This window comes from Artemia sp. Qi Xiang Cuo, chromosome 4, assembly GCF_049724085.1.
Source record: "Artemia sp. Qi Xiang Cuo chromosome 4, ASM4972408v1, whole genome shotgun sequence".
Taxonomy (NCBI): domain Eukaryota; kingdom Metazoa; phylum Arthropoda; class Branchiopoda; order Anostraca; family Artemiidae; genus Artemia; species Artemia sp. Qi Xiang Cuo.
Window position 1 is genome coordinate 15,381,433 of NC_142797.1, and position 20,270 is coordinate 15,401,702.

At 32.4% G+C, this 20,270-nt stretch overlaps 1 protein-coding gene across 3 annotated transcripts in view; it reads right to left on the reverse strand.

Moving 5' to 3' along the window:
- Nucleotides 1-20,270, reverse strand: part of LOC148952812 (cGMP-specific 3',5'-cyclic phosphodiesterase-like) — a 372,326-nt gene that overhangs the window by 4,184 nt on the left and 347,872 nt on the right. For all 3 annotated transcript variants that reach the window (XM_089088106.1, XM_089088104.1, XM_089088105.1), the window contains exons 16-18: nucleotides 15,070-15,215; nucleotides 13,483-13,566; nucleotides 1,155-1,299 (exon numbers count right to left, since the gene is read on the reverse strand). In XM_089088106.1, the coding sequence (XP_088944232.1) occupies nucleotides 1,155-1,299; nucleotides 13,483-13,566; nucleotides 15,070-15,215 (375 nt within the window). The remainder of the gene's footprint in view (nucleotides 1-1,154; nucleotides 1,300-13,482; nucleotides 13,567-15,069; nucleotides 15,216-20,270) is intronic.

Consider the following 20,270-nt stretch of genomic DNA (forward strand, 5'->3'; position numbering starts at 1 on the left):
TCAAAATCAAAAGGATGAGAGTAGATTTTCTTTTTCATGAAATAATGGCAAAGGACTAGAAGACCAAGAAACACTCTCCAAGAAACTCAATATAAGACTGTAAGACCAAGAGGTTTAACAATGGCAATTAGTTCTGCGTAGATTTCCAAGCTTCACTTTGCATAAGTATGTGAAATATAATTTTAGATGATAATTTTAGATGGGGCTTCCAGGCTCTCCTTTGGATATAGATTGAGTGTTGAGTAGACTGTCTGTCAATCTAATGTAAGGGTTCTGAGAGATTGAGGGAAGATCTGGAGGCAAAGGTTACCTTCCTGAGATGTGAACAGATGGGCTGGACCACTATTTCCTCCAGTTTTGATATATTTTTTATTTGATAGGTTCAAATCTTCGATGATAGATAATATAGCCAGCTTCGTGGGATGACGGGGTCTAAATTTTCTCGTTATAGAAGAGCAGTAAGAAAATTCTTGCTAAGGGTAGCATTGTTAAATAGAGTACAATTTCAGCATTAGTGATTTTTTTTTTTTTCATTTCTTGTTGTAGTTTTCATAATAATTTATCAATACTGACCGTTATTACTATTTTTTATTGGTCATAATTTGTTGTCTTTTCGAAATTTTCCACTTGGTAGACGGAGTTTCTTATGGATGGTTTCTGGGTGCTTAAAAAAGTGCAGAAAAAGGTGGGCAAAGATAATGGGGATTTACATTTTTATAGTATTCTATAATGATATTTAACTAACTCTGCTTTATTGTAGCATGCTGTAAATACCCAGATGCAAGACCATCAAGGGTTTCGGCCGCATAAAAGAGATTCGTTATTATCATATGAATGAATAAAATAAATTAACCGAACCTAACAGTGTGATACAACAAAAATTATCTCTGGGTAAACAAGGGACCCGGATTTAAGATTGAGAATTTAATTTTTTTTAAACCTCAATTTGTATTCTGAAACGATTTGTTTGTGTTTTGTGAGATTTTTTGATATGTGATGTTTCTTTAATGTTGTTGAAAATGTTGTCGTCTTTTATAATTGGTAGGTTCTTTTGTTATTATCAAACAAGTTTTTGTTGTTCTTTCTTAAATAACATGTGATGCAACATTTTTTTGCAGAGAAAAAAAAAGTTAATGATATAAAACCAAACTCACGGGACTCAATTGGCTTATCGATGGTATCATGATCAATCCAAGTGAGACCCATGTCAACCAGCTCTGCTAATTTCATCCAATTCTCTCTGTTTTCTGCACAGTGCTGATACAAGGGCTTGACCCAAGGAAAAGACTCGGATAAAGCCTAATAAAAAGAAGAAAAAGGTGATATATTTAGTTGACAAGGGAGGTTGAAAGGAAAGTATATACATTCCATTTTATAAAGTATGTACATAAAGTATGTATGTTCCATTTTATAAAGTATCAACAAAAGGTATGTATATTCCATTTTATGAGGCATATACATTCTATTTTAATATGTAAAATTGGAATTATGTGAAATTATATCATTTGTTTTAAATTTACTAAAAAACGATATGAATAGTTGAATATTTGATTTCCTAAGTGCGGAAGACTAGAATCAGTCAACTGCTCTACTTTTCGCAAATTTGACCTAATATTTTATCAAGCATGTCGTTGGGTATGTAGGAATGCCCTATTATTGTGCTTAATAAATTTATTTCTTTTTAGTAATTCAATTTCAGTAAAAGTTGAAATCCCCTTTGCTCCAACAGATCAGAAATAAACAGACTATTTCATTTTGGCCTAAACTTGAAAATACCTTCGCTTTATGTATTAGCCATCACAAATTACCTATTCGTAAATTTTGAAGTGATATTTCTTTGTTTAAGTATTGAAAAATATTTTGGACCTATAATAAATAGTTGAAGACCCAATCTTGACCAGTTTTCCACAAAACAAAGTTGAATATCGTAAAGTGTTACGATATTTCAAGCTTTTAGGACAAAGGCCCCTAATACTGGAATAAACTACCTTTTAAAAGAAAGCTGGGGATTGGCTAAAAGGACAGAACAGAAAAGTCGCGTGGCAAATCAAAATTAAGTACGAAATTGAATAAAATATACGGATCAGACAGAAATCAGGTTTGTCTTGTCTCGAAATCTAGTGAGAAAGAAAAGGAGCTTTGGTAAGTAACATTTCTTTCCATCTGTTTGTCTCAACTTCTTTGAATATAATATTCAGATAAAATTATAAAACCTTTTCGTCACTTTGTTGATATCGAAAGAATCCTAAATTTGTGCTGAATTAATTCATCAAGCACATTTCTTGGATTCCTTTTGGGTTTTGGCCTAACTTTAGTTAGAGCAGTATCTTCTCCTTGAAGGACTTACTTCTTTGGCGCGGTTTAGTTACCACGACTCAATCCCTTTAATTAAAAGATAGCACTAATGTATATTCGGGCCACAGCCGAAGGCTATGGTTATCTCTTAATAGCCTAATATTTCTTTTAGATATTTCTTCTATTCGGTTATGGTTTCTACGACTCCTACCTAACCTAACATCCTTTTCAGACATTTCCTTTATGCTATTACGGGTTCTATGATTTCTTCCTTATACTTCTTCTTAATTAAGGCTAGGTCTATCTAAAAACCATCATTATTGAAGAATAATATCATATAAGATTAATTAAATTCAAGAACTGAAGTGTGTCCCTTCCCAGAAGCATAAAATCGGTGGAATAAGCTTATAATAACCAGGGGTTCAAGATTGACAAACCCACAACAAGGAGTGAAACCTTTAAGAACTGTGTGCAGTTTCCCAGGTTAGTGTTTCGTGGAACTTGAGCAACGCTTTTCCACGCACAAAATCGGAATTCCCTAGACTCCAGTTCTTTTTACCCCCTATATTTGTACTTTAGGGTATATACCATAGAGTGTGAATTCAGAAGAGAAGTTTATCCCATTTCTAACCCTTTCTCGGCCGTAAATACAGCCAAGCTAGCTGTTAACTATATCAAACAGTTCGTGGTAAGGAACTGTAAGTAAGGAGCGACTCAATGGTAACCAAAACTCTAGAAAACGGGTTTTTGATACCAATAGATACATCAAAAGAATCAGATTTTAATTCTGATTTCAAATATATAATTTTCATCAAGTTCAGTGCTACCCATAAAAAGTTACGCGCCTGAGAAAATTTGGCTGATTTTCGAAAAAAGGGGAAAGACCCCCTAAAAGTTATAGAACTTTAATGAAAATCACACTATCATATTCAGCGTATCAGAGAACCCTGCTTTAGAGGTTTCAAGCTCTTATCTACAAAAATGTGGAAATTTGCATTTTTTGACAGAAGAAAGATCACGGATGCGTGTCTATTTTTTTTTTTTTTAAAGGGTGATAGTATCGACCCAGTGGTCCTAGAATATCGTGGGAGGACTCATTGGAACGGAAATTAAAAGTTACAGTGATCTTTTTAAGTGACCAAAAAAATGGAGGGCCACTAGGCCCCCTCCCACGCTTATTTTTTTGCCAAAGTCACCCGATCAAAATTTTAAGATAGCCATTTTGTTCAGCAGTGTTGAAAATATGAGAACTATATTTTCTCATAGAACTATATTATAGGATGTCTTAATCCCCCGAAGTCCCCGGGGGGAGGACTCAAAGTTTGAACTTTACCCAATGTTAACATATAGTATTGGTTATTAGGAAGTATACAGACGTTTTCAGGGGGTATTTTTTCTGGTAGTAGGGGTGTGGGTGGGTCGGTGGCTATTTGGGAGGATCTTTCCATGAAGGAAGTTCTCATGGGGGAAGGGACATTGCTAAGAAGGTGGCACCAGATTTCCCAGCATTATTTAAAAAAAAGATAAGAAATTGAATATATAAAAAAACAAGTTTTCCAACTGAAAATAAGGAGTAACATCAAAATTTAAAACGAACACAAAATATTACGTGTATGATTGGGTTTACCCCCTAGTCAATACCTCGCTCTTTTAGCGAAAGATTTTTTAGTACTTTCATAAGAGCTATTTATTCTAAGTAACGGCCTTTGTGATTAAGAGTCATTTTTAAAGAATTGGAACAATTTGACTTTCTCACAACTCTTATTTTTTTTAAACAAAAAAAAACTTTAGAGTAAAGAGCGAGGCGTTGAGGAGGGGACAGCCCCTTTCATATACGGAACAATTTCTGTTCGTTTTAAGTTTTAACGTCGTTCCTTACTTTCAGTTAAAAAAACTTGTTTTTTTTTATTTAATATAATAAGAGGCTAGGGAAAGAGAGAAGTGCTTTTAGTCAAGCTAAGAATTTTAAGTTCTATAAAGTCTAGAGATATTCAAGCAAGTATTTCCCCTGCTGAATTTAAGGTTTATCTGAGGTCTAAGGAACACTGATTCTTGTTACAAGAAATAATGAGAAAATACCTTGTTTTCGGTTAAACTGATAAACTGCTGTTTAATCAAGTGTGGTTATTCCGAATTTTGGCCCACCTTAGAAGCCTATAATTTACTTTCTCGCATACCATTTGAAATACTTTAACTAATCATATAAAACTCGTAACAGTAGTGTTCCCATTTCTAACCTAATTAGGGGAATTTATCTGATTTGACAATTTAGACTAAGAGATTCTAATACCACAGACTCGTGCTTTAACTAACTACCCAAGAGTAATTTATTCAATTAAAAATATCCAGTAGCCCTAGGTTTAAAATATTTTTTTTCTCTGTGACGACGCTGGGAAAATAGAAACGACCTCCTTGGAACGACAGGCATATACAACATATTATATTAATCAAATCTGAAGAGAACCACTGGGAACGTTTTATATAACAACAGGAATTACAACGTTTTCTCCTCTTTTATCAAATTAAATAAAAAAAACAAGTTTTTTAAACTGAAATTAAGGAGCGACATTAGAACTTAAAACGAACAGAAATTATTCCGTATATGAAAGGGACTGTCCCCTCCTCAACGCCTCGCTCTTTACAATAAAGTTTTTTATTGTTTGAAAAAATAAAGTTATGAGACAGAGTCTTTCCCCCTTTTTTCGAAAATCAGCAAAATTTTCTCAGGCGCCTAACTTTTGATGGGTAGAATTGAACTTAATGAAACTTATATATCTGAAATCAGCATTAAAATCTGATTTTTTTAATGTATCTATTTGTATCAAGATACCGTTTTCTAGAGTATCGGTTACCATTGAGCCGGGTCGCTCCTTACTTACAGTTCGTTACCACGAACTGTTTGATTTAAAAATAATATCAAGTTGTCAGCAAATTCTGAGTACCGATTCAAACTAATTTGCTTCTTTTAAGAACACTACCAATTGATTGATTGTTTCCTTAAGAGCTCTGGATAAAGAAGTTTATAATTAGAATTCAACACGTTCAGTAGGGGCGTTTAGGTGGAGAAGCTTACCCAGAGTGTGGTCAAGGCACCAACCATACTCAATTTCTAGCCCAAGAAAAAGGGCAATCTTACAAGGTGTTACCGAAAAAAAAAAAGTCCATATCAGGTCACGCGTCAATGAAAACCTGTTCAAAACCATAAAGGAAACAAAAGGTTGTATAAGCTAAATCTGTAGAGCCAAAATTATGCTATAAATTTTAATCATAATAAAGACAGGTTAGCCCTTGTTTTCAGAGAAGCAAAAGCAAATTACTATCATAATTAGTTTTATAAATACCATTTACCCCAAATCAAACAGAAAATAATAAATAACAAAATAAATATAGTGAAGATAAGAAATATTCCATCTCATATTTAAATTTCGAAAGGGGTAAAAATATCTAATGTAAAAAGGATGGCAAAAATAGCTGTTAGCACTTTTACAAATGATTTTTCAACTGCTTCTGTGTTAAATTTAGCTATGCTATTTCAGCCATTTTAAAAAGTTTCAACTCTCTTATAAAGTCTTTTCTTCGAATTAGTATGGTTTTTGAGTGGTAGCTTAACGGAGCCCAAAAAGCTGCCTTAACTTATCATTTATGTGAGGCTATTCCTGATAGTCAATTGGTAGCAGCTATTTATTTAAGCAAAAAATCTTTTGATACAATTTGATCGTGGAATCTATACATAAGCAAATCAAATGTTTGTATGGCTGCCTGTCTGTAGGTCTTACATGTGTTACTAAATTGTTCATCCGACCGTTAAGAAGCTTTATTGATTAAACTTTTGTGAGAGTTTTAGGTGTAAAATTCCCAAACCCCCTTCAATTAGTTGATTATGAATTCTGTCATCCAACACACTTCCACAATTATAGAATTTCTTTTTGGCGAAATCTCCGAATTTGGTATTCAGTAGCATTTTTCAAAAATAAAAAAACTATCGTTGTTTTAAACGTGGGGAAACTTTCAGCGGGAGAGGGGAAGTAATTCTCTTGGGGAGAGGTCCACAGGGGATTTTTTGTATAAAAATGAATTTAATTAGAACATCTTTTTCCAACTTTGCATATGTAATTGAAATGCTGTCTTTTCATACTGCGGTCTTTTCAAAGATATTTTATTAGTAAGTCAAGCCCGATTTCTAACAACGATACCTACTATGCCTCAAACTTTTGATTTTCATTTTTAAGGGTTTTGAACTGTTGTAATCCCGTGATAAAATATATAAAAACATTTTTGCAATTACCAGTTTTTTGCTCTTCACTCAATTTAACGTCTTTTCTTAATGTGCCTGTTCAAATATATTTTATTATTAAAGGACACAATTTCTAGCAACGATATCTACTAAGCTTCAAACTTATGTTTTTCTTTTTTAAGGGTTTTTCAATTGTTATAATCCCTTGTTAAAATATATTCAAATATTTTTGCAATTACCAGTTTTTGCTCTTTCCGCAATTTATTGTCTTTTCATACTGCTGTCTGTTCAAAGATATTTGATTATTAAAGCTAGTCTGATTTCTAACAACGATATGTACTAAGCTATTTTGGTTTTCTTTTTATGGTTTTTGAATTGTTGTAATCCCTTGTCAAAATAGAGAATCATCATCTGTAATAATTGCAAATTTTTGTTTTTTGGGTCCTCCTATTGACATTATATAACTGGTTGTGTTCAAATAGGTGTTGTATTTTCTGCTGTGTCTTTTCAAAGATATTTGATTATTAAACGATGTCCAATTTCTAACAACGATTTCTACTAAGCTTTAAACTTTTGGTTTTATTTTTTAAGGTTTTTCAATTGTTGTAATCCCTTGTTAAGATACACACAAATATTTTGGTAATTCCCAGTTTTTTGTTCTTTGCGCAATTTAAGGTCTTTTCATATTAGTGTCCTTTCAAAAATATTTGCAAGTCTCAAGCTAGTCTCTATTATTCAAGCTAGTCTTATTTTTATCAACGATGTACCAAGCTTGAAACTTTTGGTTTTCTTGTTTATGGTTTTTGAATTGTTGGCTTATCTAAATCTTTTTTTTAGGCAAAAATATCCCAGGATGCCAAATTTCCTGATAAAATATGGAGCCGTTTGAGAGAAAAAATACATACATACATAAATACATATATATCTATATATATATATATATATATATATATATATATATATATATATATATATATATATATATATATATATATATATATATATATATATATATATATATATATATATATATATATATATATATATATATATATATATATATATATATATATATATATATATATATATATATATATATATATATATATATATATATATATATATATATATATATATATATATATATATATATATATATATATATATATATATATATATATATATATATATATATATATATATATATATATATATATATATATATATATATATATATATATATATATATATATGTTCTCTTGAAAACGGCTCCATATTTTTTTTCGGGAAAATTAATATCTTGGGATATTCTCACATAAAAAAAATATTTAGATAGGTTAGAAGTCTGAGAAAAATCGTTAAGAGTTTTAATTTTGGTTTTTGCTAATGCTGTCATGTAGTAAAAATTACAATGACGTCATGAACGTAAAAAAATACAATGGCGTCATTTAAGTCATGGCATCAAGACATTTTAGACGTCATTCATCTTAAATAAGCCACTTTTGTTTCCAAATGTAGTCAGTTATATTTATCTAACAAAATCAGTTATTTATCCAGTACAATGTCTAAAGGAAAACCCAAAAAACGAAAATCTGCAGTTGCAGTTACTATAAATGTTGATTCTGTGGAACCAATACCTAAACTATCAAACATGTTAAGATGTAAAAATCGACAAGCTGGACCATCAGTTGCGACAACAGCAATACGGGCAGCTAAAGAAAAGGCCATTGCTAAAGTATCTGAAGTAATCAAAATCTCAAAACGTGTCGAAAATGAAAATGAACAGCAAAGACACGCGTGGTTAGAAGATATACAACACCGAGCAGCTGAGCGATTCAAAAATGAAGAGCAAAGACATACACGGTTAGAAGATGCGAAAACGACAATTAGAGGGTGTTATAAAATGAAAATGAACAGCAAAGGCACACGCGATTAGAAGACAAACGACACCGAGCAAGTGAGCGAGTCAAAAATTAAAATGAAGAGCCGATACACACACGGTTTGAAGAAAAGCAGCGGCATGTCAAAAATAAAAATGAAGAGCAGAGGCACATACAGCTAGGAGACATACAACACCGATTACGTCAACAAGTCAAAAATGAAAATGAAGAGCAAATACACACCAAATGAAAACCAAAGACATACATAGTTAGAAGACATTCGACACCAAGCATGTGAGCAAGTCAAAAATGAAAAGGAAGAGCAAATGCACACGCGGTTAGGAGAACAGTGGCGGCTTGTCAAAAATGAAAACGAAGAGCACAGACACGGGGTTAGAAGACATGTGACACCGAACATGTGAGCGAGTAAATGAAAATCAACCTGGATAGCAAGAATAAAAACGTGTCAAAATGGGAAATGATAGCGATGGTCATTGGGTTTGGTATTTTGACATGGATAAGGTCATCAGTGCTTACCATACTTTTGTTAAAAAACAAAGGTTCGGCAATATGTATTTCATAATGACGAAATATAGGCCGAGGCAAAAAGAACCAAACAAATCAAAAATGATAGTGATGATGATTGGGTTTTAGATTTTGACATGAATAAGGTCATCAATGCCTACCATACCTTTGAAAATCAAAATACGGACTAAATGAATCGTTGGAAACAAAAGAAGTGTTTGTCCCAGCACCTGAACAATTAAATAAAACGAAAGTTCGGCGATATGACTTTCATAATGAAAAAAGACAAGCCAAAGCAAAAGAAGAAGTCTTTGTCCCACCACCTGAACATTTAAAAGAAATAAACGTGGTCGTCAATGCCTTCCATATCTTTGAAAATCAAAAACCTGGACTAGATAAATCATTGGAAGAAAAAAAAAGTTTTTGTCCCACCACCTGAACAATTAAAAGAAACAAAGGTTCGGCGATATGTCTTTCATAATGACAAAAGACAAGCCGAAGCAAAATTTAACGGTCCAATAAAAAAAAATGTAATTTTGTAAAGGCACCACTTCTATATATATATATATATATATATATATATATATATATATATATATATATATATATATATATATATATATATATATATATAGATTTAAGGTGGTTTTGCTTGTAAATTTACAACGATTTACATTTATTGGTGACGACTTTGCATGGACTTGGACATTCCTATTTGGTTGACGGTTAGGGTATACTGTTTGGTCCTAGGTAGTTGGATAAATGGGTAAGGTAAAAGCCTCATTCAAGTGCACATTTGTCTCAATTGCTGGATTTAGGACGACAGTTTTTTTTTGTTTTTTTTTTTTGCCAAGTAATTACCTCTTAAAAATAATATAATATATATATATATATATATATATATATATATATATATATATATATATATATATATATATATATATATATATATGTTTTTCCATATTTCCATTATAGAAAAATATAACAAAACAAATATGAAAAGAAGAAAGACTGCAATTATGATGTATAATTAGGACACTAAGCTAAATTACTTACTCTTAGCTATGCCTTTGTGAGCCTAGTAAACAGATGTGTAAGGTAAAAAGGCCATTTTTGGGATGTTAAAACTGACAAATATGTAAGAAAAATTTAGAAATATTGACAAAAAAGAATACATGAAAAAATAGCAAAAACAAAAATATGTAAGTTTCTAAGAAAGTACACACTTTCTTAGCTTTATATAAACAAGTTAACGAAAAAGAAGGTTTTCAAAGAAAAGTAAAGATCAATATTAAAACTGCGGACGAGCAGCAATAAAATCTTTATTTAGTTCAATATCTGTAAGCAAGGAGTGACTCGGCTCAATAGCAACCGAAACTCAAAAAATGGAATTTTGATATCAATAGATATGTCAAAAGAATTGATTTTGTGAGCTGATTCAAAATATATACGTTTCGTTGAGTTTACTGTTACCCACCAAAAGTTATTAACCTTAAAAAATTTACCTTATTTTGGAAAAAGGAAATACCCCCCCCCCCCAAGAAAAAAACGGATCTTAATGAAAATAGCACCATCGGATTCAGAATATCAGAAAACCTTCCTTTAAATGTTATTGTTCCTAATTTAAATTGCATAAGGTGATATGAGCATTGGCTTTGACTGTATTCAAATTAACTATTTCATAAATTGCGTTCAATTTTAATTCAAAATTTAGGACGGTGTTTGAGCTAAGATTTTGAACCAAAATGTTACGAAATATACCCCAAAAATCTTCTTAGGAAACACTGAAGTTTTACTTAGCTCTCTTTTATTTGTAACTCTCGAAACTCTTTTATTTGTTTCTTTGGTGTGAGCGTATGCTTGGTGTGGTGTGGGAAAGATGACATTTTCACAATACTGATGAATATAGTCTCTTTTTATTTAGTTCAATATCTGAGTCAACATTCGCTGACGGTTTCAACTTGGTACCTTTAGCCGGTCCCGAGGTATTGCATATACACCCTTTTGGCAACCTGAATGCACATAATATCTTTTTATTTAGTTTAACAATCCCTAAAGTTCAACTTAATATGATTACCCATTCCTAAGGAATTGCATATATACCGTTTTGACAACCGGGATACACATAAAAAAGAGATAAAGATCCCCCACAGCTATTGCTGGCGTATAGGATTTCAAACAGTCGTTTCAGTTACTGGGGATGCACATAGAGCTTAATATTCCCCTCAAAAGTTCCTGAAAATTCTAGCTCAGTACCCTTAGTTGTTCCTGGGATATTGTATATATCACCATTCGATAACCTAGAGATGCATAGTGTCTTTTGATTTAGCCTTGCATCCCACCTCAGCGTTCCCTACAAGTTTCAGCATATTATTCTTACCGTTTCTTATATATTGCAGATACGCCATTTTGAAAACCTGGATTTCTAAGGTACTGTAGATATGAAATTTACCTATTATAACTAGGATGTACATATCTCATTATTAATGTTAATACTTTTCTAGCTTAACATCCTCTCCCCAATATCCTCTGAAAGCTTCAACTAAATACCTTTAGCTGTTCTTGAGATATTGTATATAAGCCCTTTTGACAACTTGTATACAAAAGGTTTCTTTTGCTTTAACTCAACATCCCCCACAACATTCTCTGTAGACTAAAGCTTAAAACCCTTGGCTGTTCGTGAGATATTGTAGATATCTTTCCTGATACGAGTAACATAAATGTATACAACGTCTTTTGATTTAATTCAATTTCCCTCTGAATATTCCCTGAAAGTCAACTTAAGAGCTTGAGCCGTTCCTGAGATGTTGCATATAATTTCTTTTGACAACCAGGTTGTACATAATGTCTTTTGATTTAGTTCAATATACCCCTCAAAACTCCCTGAAAGAATTGAATTAACACTCGTACCTGTTCCCAAGATATTGCAGATGCAAAGAAGAAACAAAGAGGTAAATCTCAATGAAGTAACAAACAAATGGGACTACGGCCAGTATAAAAAAAAATAAAAAAACCAAAACGACGTGGATATTTCACTGTATGAAAATGAGGCGTCTTCAACGCTGATGAAACAAACATAAAAACCAAAATAACCTAAAAACAAATAAAAAGCAAAACCAAGAAATAAAAACAACCAATATTATCTAAAATCGTCGCAACCGATCCACATAGGTCACAGAAGCTAATATAGTTACTTCAATAAGAACACTAAAGCACCAGGAAAAATTAATATAAAATGGAAATGAAGTTAATTATTCTGCTGCAAAATAATCCTATTGTTTGCTACTATTGCTGAATCTCTCCTAGGTCTTCTGTTTAATCTCGTCCCCTGGTGATTTTGTAAAATCTCGATTAGCTACTGGTTCATTTTTCAAAAGAATATTATAAATTGGGTCAATATTCAAATTTCCTGTAAATCCACTTATTGAAATATTTTCAAGCACATGTTTTTTTGTTTCAATAGCCTCCCTCGCCCACTTAGTAAAAAAAATTATCATTAGAAATGGCCGTGGCATCATCGATTTGTACATAATGGTCAGGGTTGTAGAAAATGAGTTCAGCCGAAGACGAAACAAAGTTTTCAGGATGCTTGCTCAATTGTAGAGCTTTTGCTATTGAGTTGCGATGCTAAATAAATTGGTGGTGAGTACGGCCAATCTAAAACTTTTTACATGAACAAGGAATACTATAAGCCCCACTAACCAAATTGTCCTGAGTCAAATCCTTCCCAGAACTTAAGAAAATGCCCAATAGTCTTACTGACTAAAAACACGAATCAATGTTATATTTCTGTAAAATCCGTTTAAGTTTTTCCGCTAGACCGGTACATATGGTAAAGAGATATAAATTTAAAAAAAATTCAATTCCGAAGATTGTAACACTACTGTTATTTACCATTATGTTTAATACGTCTATTTTCTATTATTTTCGTTTATGAATTTAATTGGGTATACATAAAAAAATAAAATGTCCTTTAAATACAATAATTCTGAATCCAGAAATTCCTGAGAACAAATTCTAAAAGCCCTATCCACTAATCCAATTACAACATCTCTTTTCACTGAAACAGGGTGGCACGAGTGAAAATTCATACACCTGTCGCTGTGTGTAGGTTTTCTGTATATTGAAAAAAGCAAATGGAAATCTCTTTTAATTAATAAAATGTCAATAAAAGGTAGCTTATTATTTTCTTTAAACTCCACTGTAGATCTTATAGTTTTATCAAAACTATTTAAATGTTTACGGAAAAGGTCTAAGGATTCTAAACGATGTTTTCAAATACAAACTACGTCATCCGTGAATCTGCTCCAGAAACAAGGGGAAAGTCTATAACTAGACTATGGATTAGGGGAAAGTATAAAAACAGAAAGGCAAATTAGCTCTTAATCAATGTTGTATTGACCTGTTACTGGACTGTCAAATTTTGAGCCTATAACAAAAACGCAAAACCTGATTGGTTAGTTTCTATGAAATATCAAGCCAGTAAGAACAAACAACAGATTTTAAGTCACAATATTCTTCAAAAGTAAATTCTCTGTATGGCTTTACCTTATATAGGGGTAAGCAAATGGCGTCGATGAAGCCAATTTGCATCTTTGGAAGATCATCTTTCTTGTCTCTGTTAAGCATATCCTGAAAAAAAATATATTTATACAAAAAATACGTACTAAGATTACACTAAGATTACATGACGTTTGACAAAAAAAAATGAGAAAATAAAAACAAAATATGAAAAAAACAATAAAGTAATTGAGGGTGATTTTCAGTCAGTGAAAAAAAACCACCCTCCTTTTCTTGGCTATTTTTTTATTTTTTTCCTATACCGTCTCATTTTTATTTTCTTAACGTTACGAGAAAAAAAATGAAGTTCAGTTTAAGAATAAATAAACGAGTAAACTTCTTTAAGATATCTAAACAATGGATGTATAAAAACTATTTGTGACAGCGCAAACCGAAAAATTTGCATAAGATGTGAATGTGAAAGAAGTGTAAATGTCAAAATGTGAAAAATTTTAAATGAGGTGGAATATCCTTAGCCTGCTTTTCTCTACAATTTGTACAGGAGCTTACTAATATGGAAAACTCCTGTGACTTGTAGCGCATTAATTAAGACACCCTTAAGGCTTTCCGTATAATTGATTCACAAGTTCAAGTTCTGGCACTATGGCATACGGCTTTGGTAGACAAAGGATTAATATATGCAGTATTTTTTTTATCTTAGTCGAAATTAAAAGCTTTTTAGAGTCAGGTTTAAAATTCTGATAAGCCAAAAAATTAATTTCAGTGACCTGGAGTGTTTATACCTATGAAGGTGTAATGAATATCAAGCATTCAACCTAACAAGCCTCGCTCGGCTTTCTGTAACACAAATTAAAAAATTAAATTCTAAAACAAGACACTTTCTGTAACACAAATTAAAAAATTAGATTCTAAAAAATGGCACCGAGTCAGACTCAGAACTTTTGCTCTTGCTCCTCAAGAGATGAGGCTAATAACCAAATCTTTTGAGCAGTTACTTATGAAGGGAAAAATAATAATCTCACTGGGACAAGAAATTAGTGAAACTATTTTGCTTAATATTTAATGCATCAAACGCATCAAAAGTCAATCTTCATTGCAGACGAAAGTCAACATAATGAATCAAAAGTCAACTTTCAATAGCCAGCATCAAAGCTCATTTCATGTGACATATAATATAAGTAATTAAATATGCTTATTTTACGTGATATAGAAACATTTTTATGCAAATTTTTATTATTAAAATAATTTTTACAATAAATAATAATTATTGTAAATTGTTATTATATAGTAGTTTTTATTTTATACAATGTAAAATATAATATGTTCATTATATAATAAAATATGTGGGCATGTTCACATAGTAAACACATACACATTTATACATAAATGCGTCTACATATTATATACATATTTTGTATTTGCTTAAAGCATTGACACTCATTTCAAATATTGTTTGTCAGTAGGCTATTGTTCTGTGCCCCTGACAGTGCAGAGTCTGGTTCAGTACGGTGTTTATCGGTTTCCACTATATTAAAAAATTTAATGTTTCAAAAATAAGCACGTTATTTGTCATGCTTTTCTTCATGCAACCGTTTAAAAGTGGCATTGTCTTACGATTGGTTGAGAATTCAGCTGTAGCTTTTCAATATCTCCTTGATCAAAAAACTCTTCAGCAACCAGTTTAGCAACTTGATGTTGAATCTCCCAGGGCTTTGCAATAGCACTGAGATCGCAAGCAGTCATCATCATTGCACAAAGTACTGTAAAACAGAAGATGAATTGTATTTTAAATATCTTTATAAACTAAATAATTGGCGAGCCTCGTTGGGAGAGAATAACAAAAATAATGGAGCACCCAATATAATTTATTACGGATGCAGCGTAGGGCTGCATATATTCCAAGTATTCAATGGTTGAGGCTCATTTGTGGTTTCAAACTGATTTGGAGGCTCCTAAATTTGATATTTTGTCTCTTTTATTTCTTTGTTTTTGAGCTTATTATGTAAAATAAAAATATCTTTGTGGAAATTACGATTCCAACGTTTCCAGTAAATTACCAATCTAAAATTTATCTAATAAATTAGACAATCTACAAAAAGTATAAAAAAGAAACAAAAGAATTGCTTAAGGGAACTGAGAAAATAAAAATACTCCATTGTAAATTCCTTTACAAATTCACTGCTTCATTTGTTGTTGTACTCAACAGAGCTCAAATCATAGTTTTTAGTGAATAGCAAAATTTTGCAGTTTTTTTTCTTCAAATTTGTTCAAATTTTCTTCAAATTTTCTTAAATTTTTTTCAAAATTGGCAGTTATTAACTTATAGAGTTTAGCATCCATTCTGATTTCATATATTCGTTTTTAAGTTCAGTCAAGATTCCTGTTTTCAAATCTTGATGATATTTTCAATTCGACAAAACTTCAAAGTCTCTTGGGGTATAGGGGCTCTTGAAACAAATTCTAAGATGAAAAAATGGAAGTGAAATGGAAGATCTTTCTAAATCAGATAGGACGATCGCCATTTAAGGTGTTCTTGTTTCTGTTCTTGCAATAAAACCAGAGTTTCCCGCCTCACATAACATCTGAAATCCAGATGTTAATTAAGAATTTGTTTTGCTGAAATATGAAAGCTTTCGCAAGGCTGATGTTCAAGCAGAAAGTATCCTGGGTATGTTAGATCAGTCATATCACAAAAGAGAAAAGCAATAGATGTTGGTAAAAGAATTAAAGAAGCTTGCAATAAAGGTTACGGATAAAATTATCGAATATTTGAAAGATGCAGACAGACTGCGCAATAGAAATTCAGAAGCTTGAGAAGGAGAAACTCATTATGAAATTTAGAGGAAGTAGAGAGTACAGAGTAGACTTAGTTAAAGGCTGGTACGAGGCCTCAACTGATGGTAAGGCGAGTGTTAATTAGGGATGGGCAAAAACTTTTGAGGATGTTATAAATCTTAATATGGCTGCAGGATATATTACTTATAAATACAGCCTCGAGAAAAAAGCTATAGATAAAGTCTTTAAGGAAGAGCATCAATAATAGAGGAATTGGAGGGGAGGCGCAGGAAGCAACTTCAGCAATTGGACTGGTTTAAAATGGAAAATTGGGCCTATTCCTTACCACCATTCATATGGACAATTTTGATAAACTTTACTCTAAAGAACACAAACAAGCCTACGGGAGAGCATGATATAAAATGGGAAAGAAATTTATCCTAGATTTAGATTATGCAGACGTTTTGAGAGTCCTTAATAGATAAGTTAATTACATTTTTGAATTTTTGGAGGTTTTGAGAGTGTAGGGCTTGAGGGTTAATGGTGTAAGAATACATTTGAGCATTAGTATTAGTAAAACTAAGTTACGCGAATTAAGAATAATCAAACAGTTCGTGGTAACGAACTGTAAGTAAGAATCGACCCGGCTTAATAGTAATAGAAAGTCTAAAAAACGGAATTTTGATACCAATAGATACATCAAAAGAATTATATTTTTATGCTGATTTCAAATATATAAGTTTCATCAAGTTTAGTCATACCCATAAAAAGTTACGCGTCTGAGAAAATTTGTCTTATTTTCGAAAAAGGGGGATACAACCCCTAAAAGTCATAGAACTATAATGAAACTCACACCATCAGATTCAGCGTATCAGAAAACCCTACTATAGAAGTTTCAAGCTCCTCTCTGAAAAAAATATGGAATTTTGCATTTTGGAATTTTTATGCGTGTTTATTTTTTTATTTTTTTATATTTTTTTTACCAGGGGTGATCATATCGATCCAGTGGTCCTAGAATATCGCCAGAGGGCTCATTCAAACGGAAATTAAAGTTCTAGTGCCCTTTTTAAGTGACCAAAAAACTTGGAGGGCACCTTGGCCCCCTATAACGCTAATTTTTTTCCCGAAGTCACCCAATCAAAATTTTGAGATATCAATTTTGTTCAGCATAGTCGAAAGTCTAATAAATATGTCTTTGAGGATGATTTAATCCCCCACAGTTCCAGGGGAAAGGGCTGCAAGCTTTGAACTTTGCCCATTGTTTACCTATAGTATTGGTTGATGGGAAATATACAGACGTATTCAGGAGGGATTTTTTTATGGGGCGGGGGGGACGGAGGAGGGTTTACGGTAGAGGATCTTTTCATGGAGAATGTATCCTTGGGGGACGGGACATTTCTATGAAGGGGGCGCCGGATTTCCCAGCATTATTTAAAAAACGATCAGAAATTAAATAAAAAAAAACAAGTTTATTTCAACTGAAAGTAAGGAGCAACATTAAAACTTAAAGCGAACAGAAATTATTAAGTATATTAGGGGGTTCGTCCCCAAGTCAATACCTTGCTCTTTACGCTTAAGTTTTTTTTTTAGTACTTTCAAAAGAGCTATCTATTCTAATTAACCGACCTTTGTGATTCAGGGGTTTGTGATTCGAACAAAATTTAAACTTTATCGTAAAGGGCGAGGAATTGACTAGGCAGAGAACTCCCTTATATACGTAATAAAAACATATGAATATAAAAGTTCGTTACGTAAATTAATTCGTAAGTTACGTCAGAACAAAATTTCGCGAAGACCATTTAGCCAAAAAAAAGTAAAATTACTATGCAAATTTCGTTTTAATTATTCATGTCCGGTGAGCCAAAATCAAAGCTGCATAAATTCAAAAACATTCAGAAATCAAATAAAAAAAAAAAGTTTTTTTTAACCGAAAGTAAGGAGCGACATTAAAACTTAAAACGAACAGAAATTATTCCGTATATGAAAGGGGATGTTCCCTCCTCAACGCCTCGATCTTTACGCTAAAGTTTGACTCTGTCTCACAACTTTATTTTTTAAAACAATAAAAAACTTTAGCGTAAAGAGCGAGGCGTTGAGGAGAGGGACAGCCCCTTTCATATACGGAATAATTTTTGTTCGTTTTAAGTTTTAATGTCGCTCCTTGCTTTCAGTTAAAAAAAACTTGTTTTTTTTTATTTAATTTAAGAATAAAGGGATGAAGACCATGAAAATCGGTCAAGTGTATAGCTTTATCTACCTAGGTAGAAATATTTGTAAAGTCCCCGAACTAAGCTTAGGACTAAAAGCGGAAGTAAGTTTTCCAGAGAATTTTTCTGAGGGTAGTTTTAGATGGTCTTTTAAATGACCGTGTTTCAAGCAATAAGATAGTTCAGTTCAACTTTCTAGGGCTATAATTACTGGATGTTTAGGTCAGAGCCTGCAGAAAAATGAGTTTTTTTTATTGAACAAACTTCCTAGAACGGGCAGGGAAGAGCTCATAAGAAAATATTTTTAGGAAAGAGGAGCTTCACGGGAAGGTTTAAAGATTGAGGGTCTGAGTATGTTTGGGTGCAGGGGGAGCACGTGGAGCTATGCTAGCCTCAAATGATTTGGTACTAGAAAAGTATTATCAGCTGCATTAGGGTCCAATGAAATGTTATTGTTTTTTCCTGAGACTAAAAATAGAGCTATTGTTTTTATCTGTCGCTGTCTTAAATACCGTTAATCTTTTGTGTTATAAGACAAAGCTTTAATTTTTGTATCATTGCATAAAATGCTGTCACTTTAATGCGTTATTGTCCTATACGTTAAGGCAAGATTCAACTCTCCACTGTGACTATTTAAAGTTTCGTTTCAACAGACATTAGTAACACCAGGAGTGATATTTTTGGAATTTCATGGTAAATTACGCCAGCTAAAAACTGAAGTAAATTACTATAAATTACTTACAGTAAATTACTGGCTAAAACTGAAGTCAGTGCTTTGATGCCTGGGTCGGGTCTTTATGAATCCACGTTTGGAGCAGCTACATACTAATTTTGCTACCCACGAAATTGAAAAATATCCAAAATTAAGTATGCCGATTACTATAATTTTGGTGCACAGGATAGTCAGTGAATCAATGTAGATAATATGATAGCGCGATGAGGACCGACGGGACGATTACTTGCAAAAACCATTTCCTAGGACTATATAGTCAACAATATAGACCAATACAAGAGGGAACAAATTTTGTTTATGCAATACCTCCATCCAAGAGCCAGAAATATAAAATCACAAAAATAAAATATTAATTTATATGCGGTACAACGTTTCTAGGTTGCTTCAGTAAAGGAAAAGGGCAGGAAAACCCTTGCCCACCCAAGTGAAAAAATTGTCAGAAATGAAATTCGCAGCAAACTGAAATTAGCAAGCTGCTACTCTGACTTTAGATGGCTCTGGGTCCCATGTTTAGCAAAATGATACCAGACCCTGGTAGCAGATTTCTATTACGGACCCGGGTAGCAGATTGCTACTACGGATCCGGGTACCAATGACCGAATTTTTGTGAAAACATATTACGATAACGGTGATGCATAAGAGCTTGCACTTTTTCTAAAAGACAACAGAAAACTTATAAGAATTGGATGGATCATCGGTAATTTAAGATTGGGAGATAGGGATCAAAAGCTACAAGCGTCACTTACAATGTAGCGTATGATGACCACCTTTAAAAACGGTAAATTTTAAATATAATTGCATAGTTTATAAGATTAATCTCCAATCCAATAAGACTAAAGCAGAAATCTCTAGGCAAGTGAAATTGAAGAAAAAATTTTAGTTCCAAGAACTGTTTAAACTCAAAATCCAGTCTTCATAAAGTCAGCACGGTTGAGTTTTTGAATATTGTGGCAGGTTATGTGGGCTACTTGATTTAAAGCTGTTAGACCTACTTAGGCTAGAGTCCTGCTATCTTTAACTGGAATTAAAAAGTATCTCAAAACGAAAATATAGAGCATTTATGGGTCAAATACGGCGTCAAACACTAAATGATGTTGGTG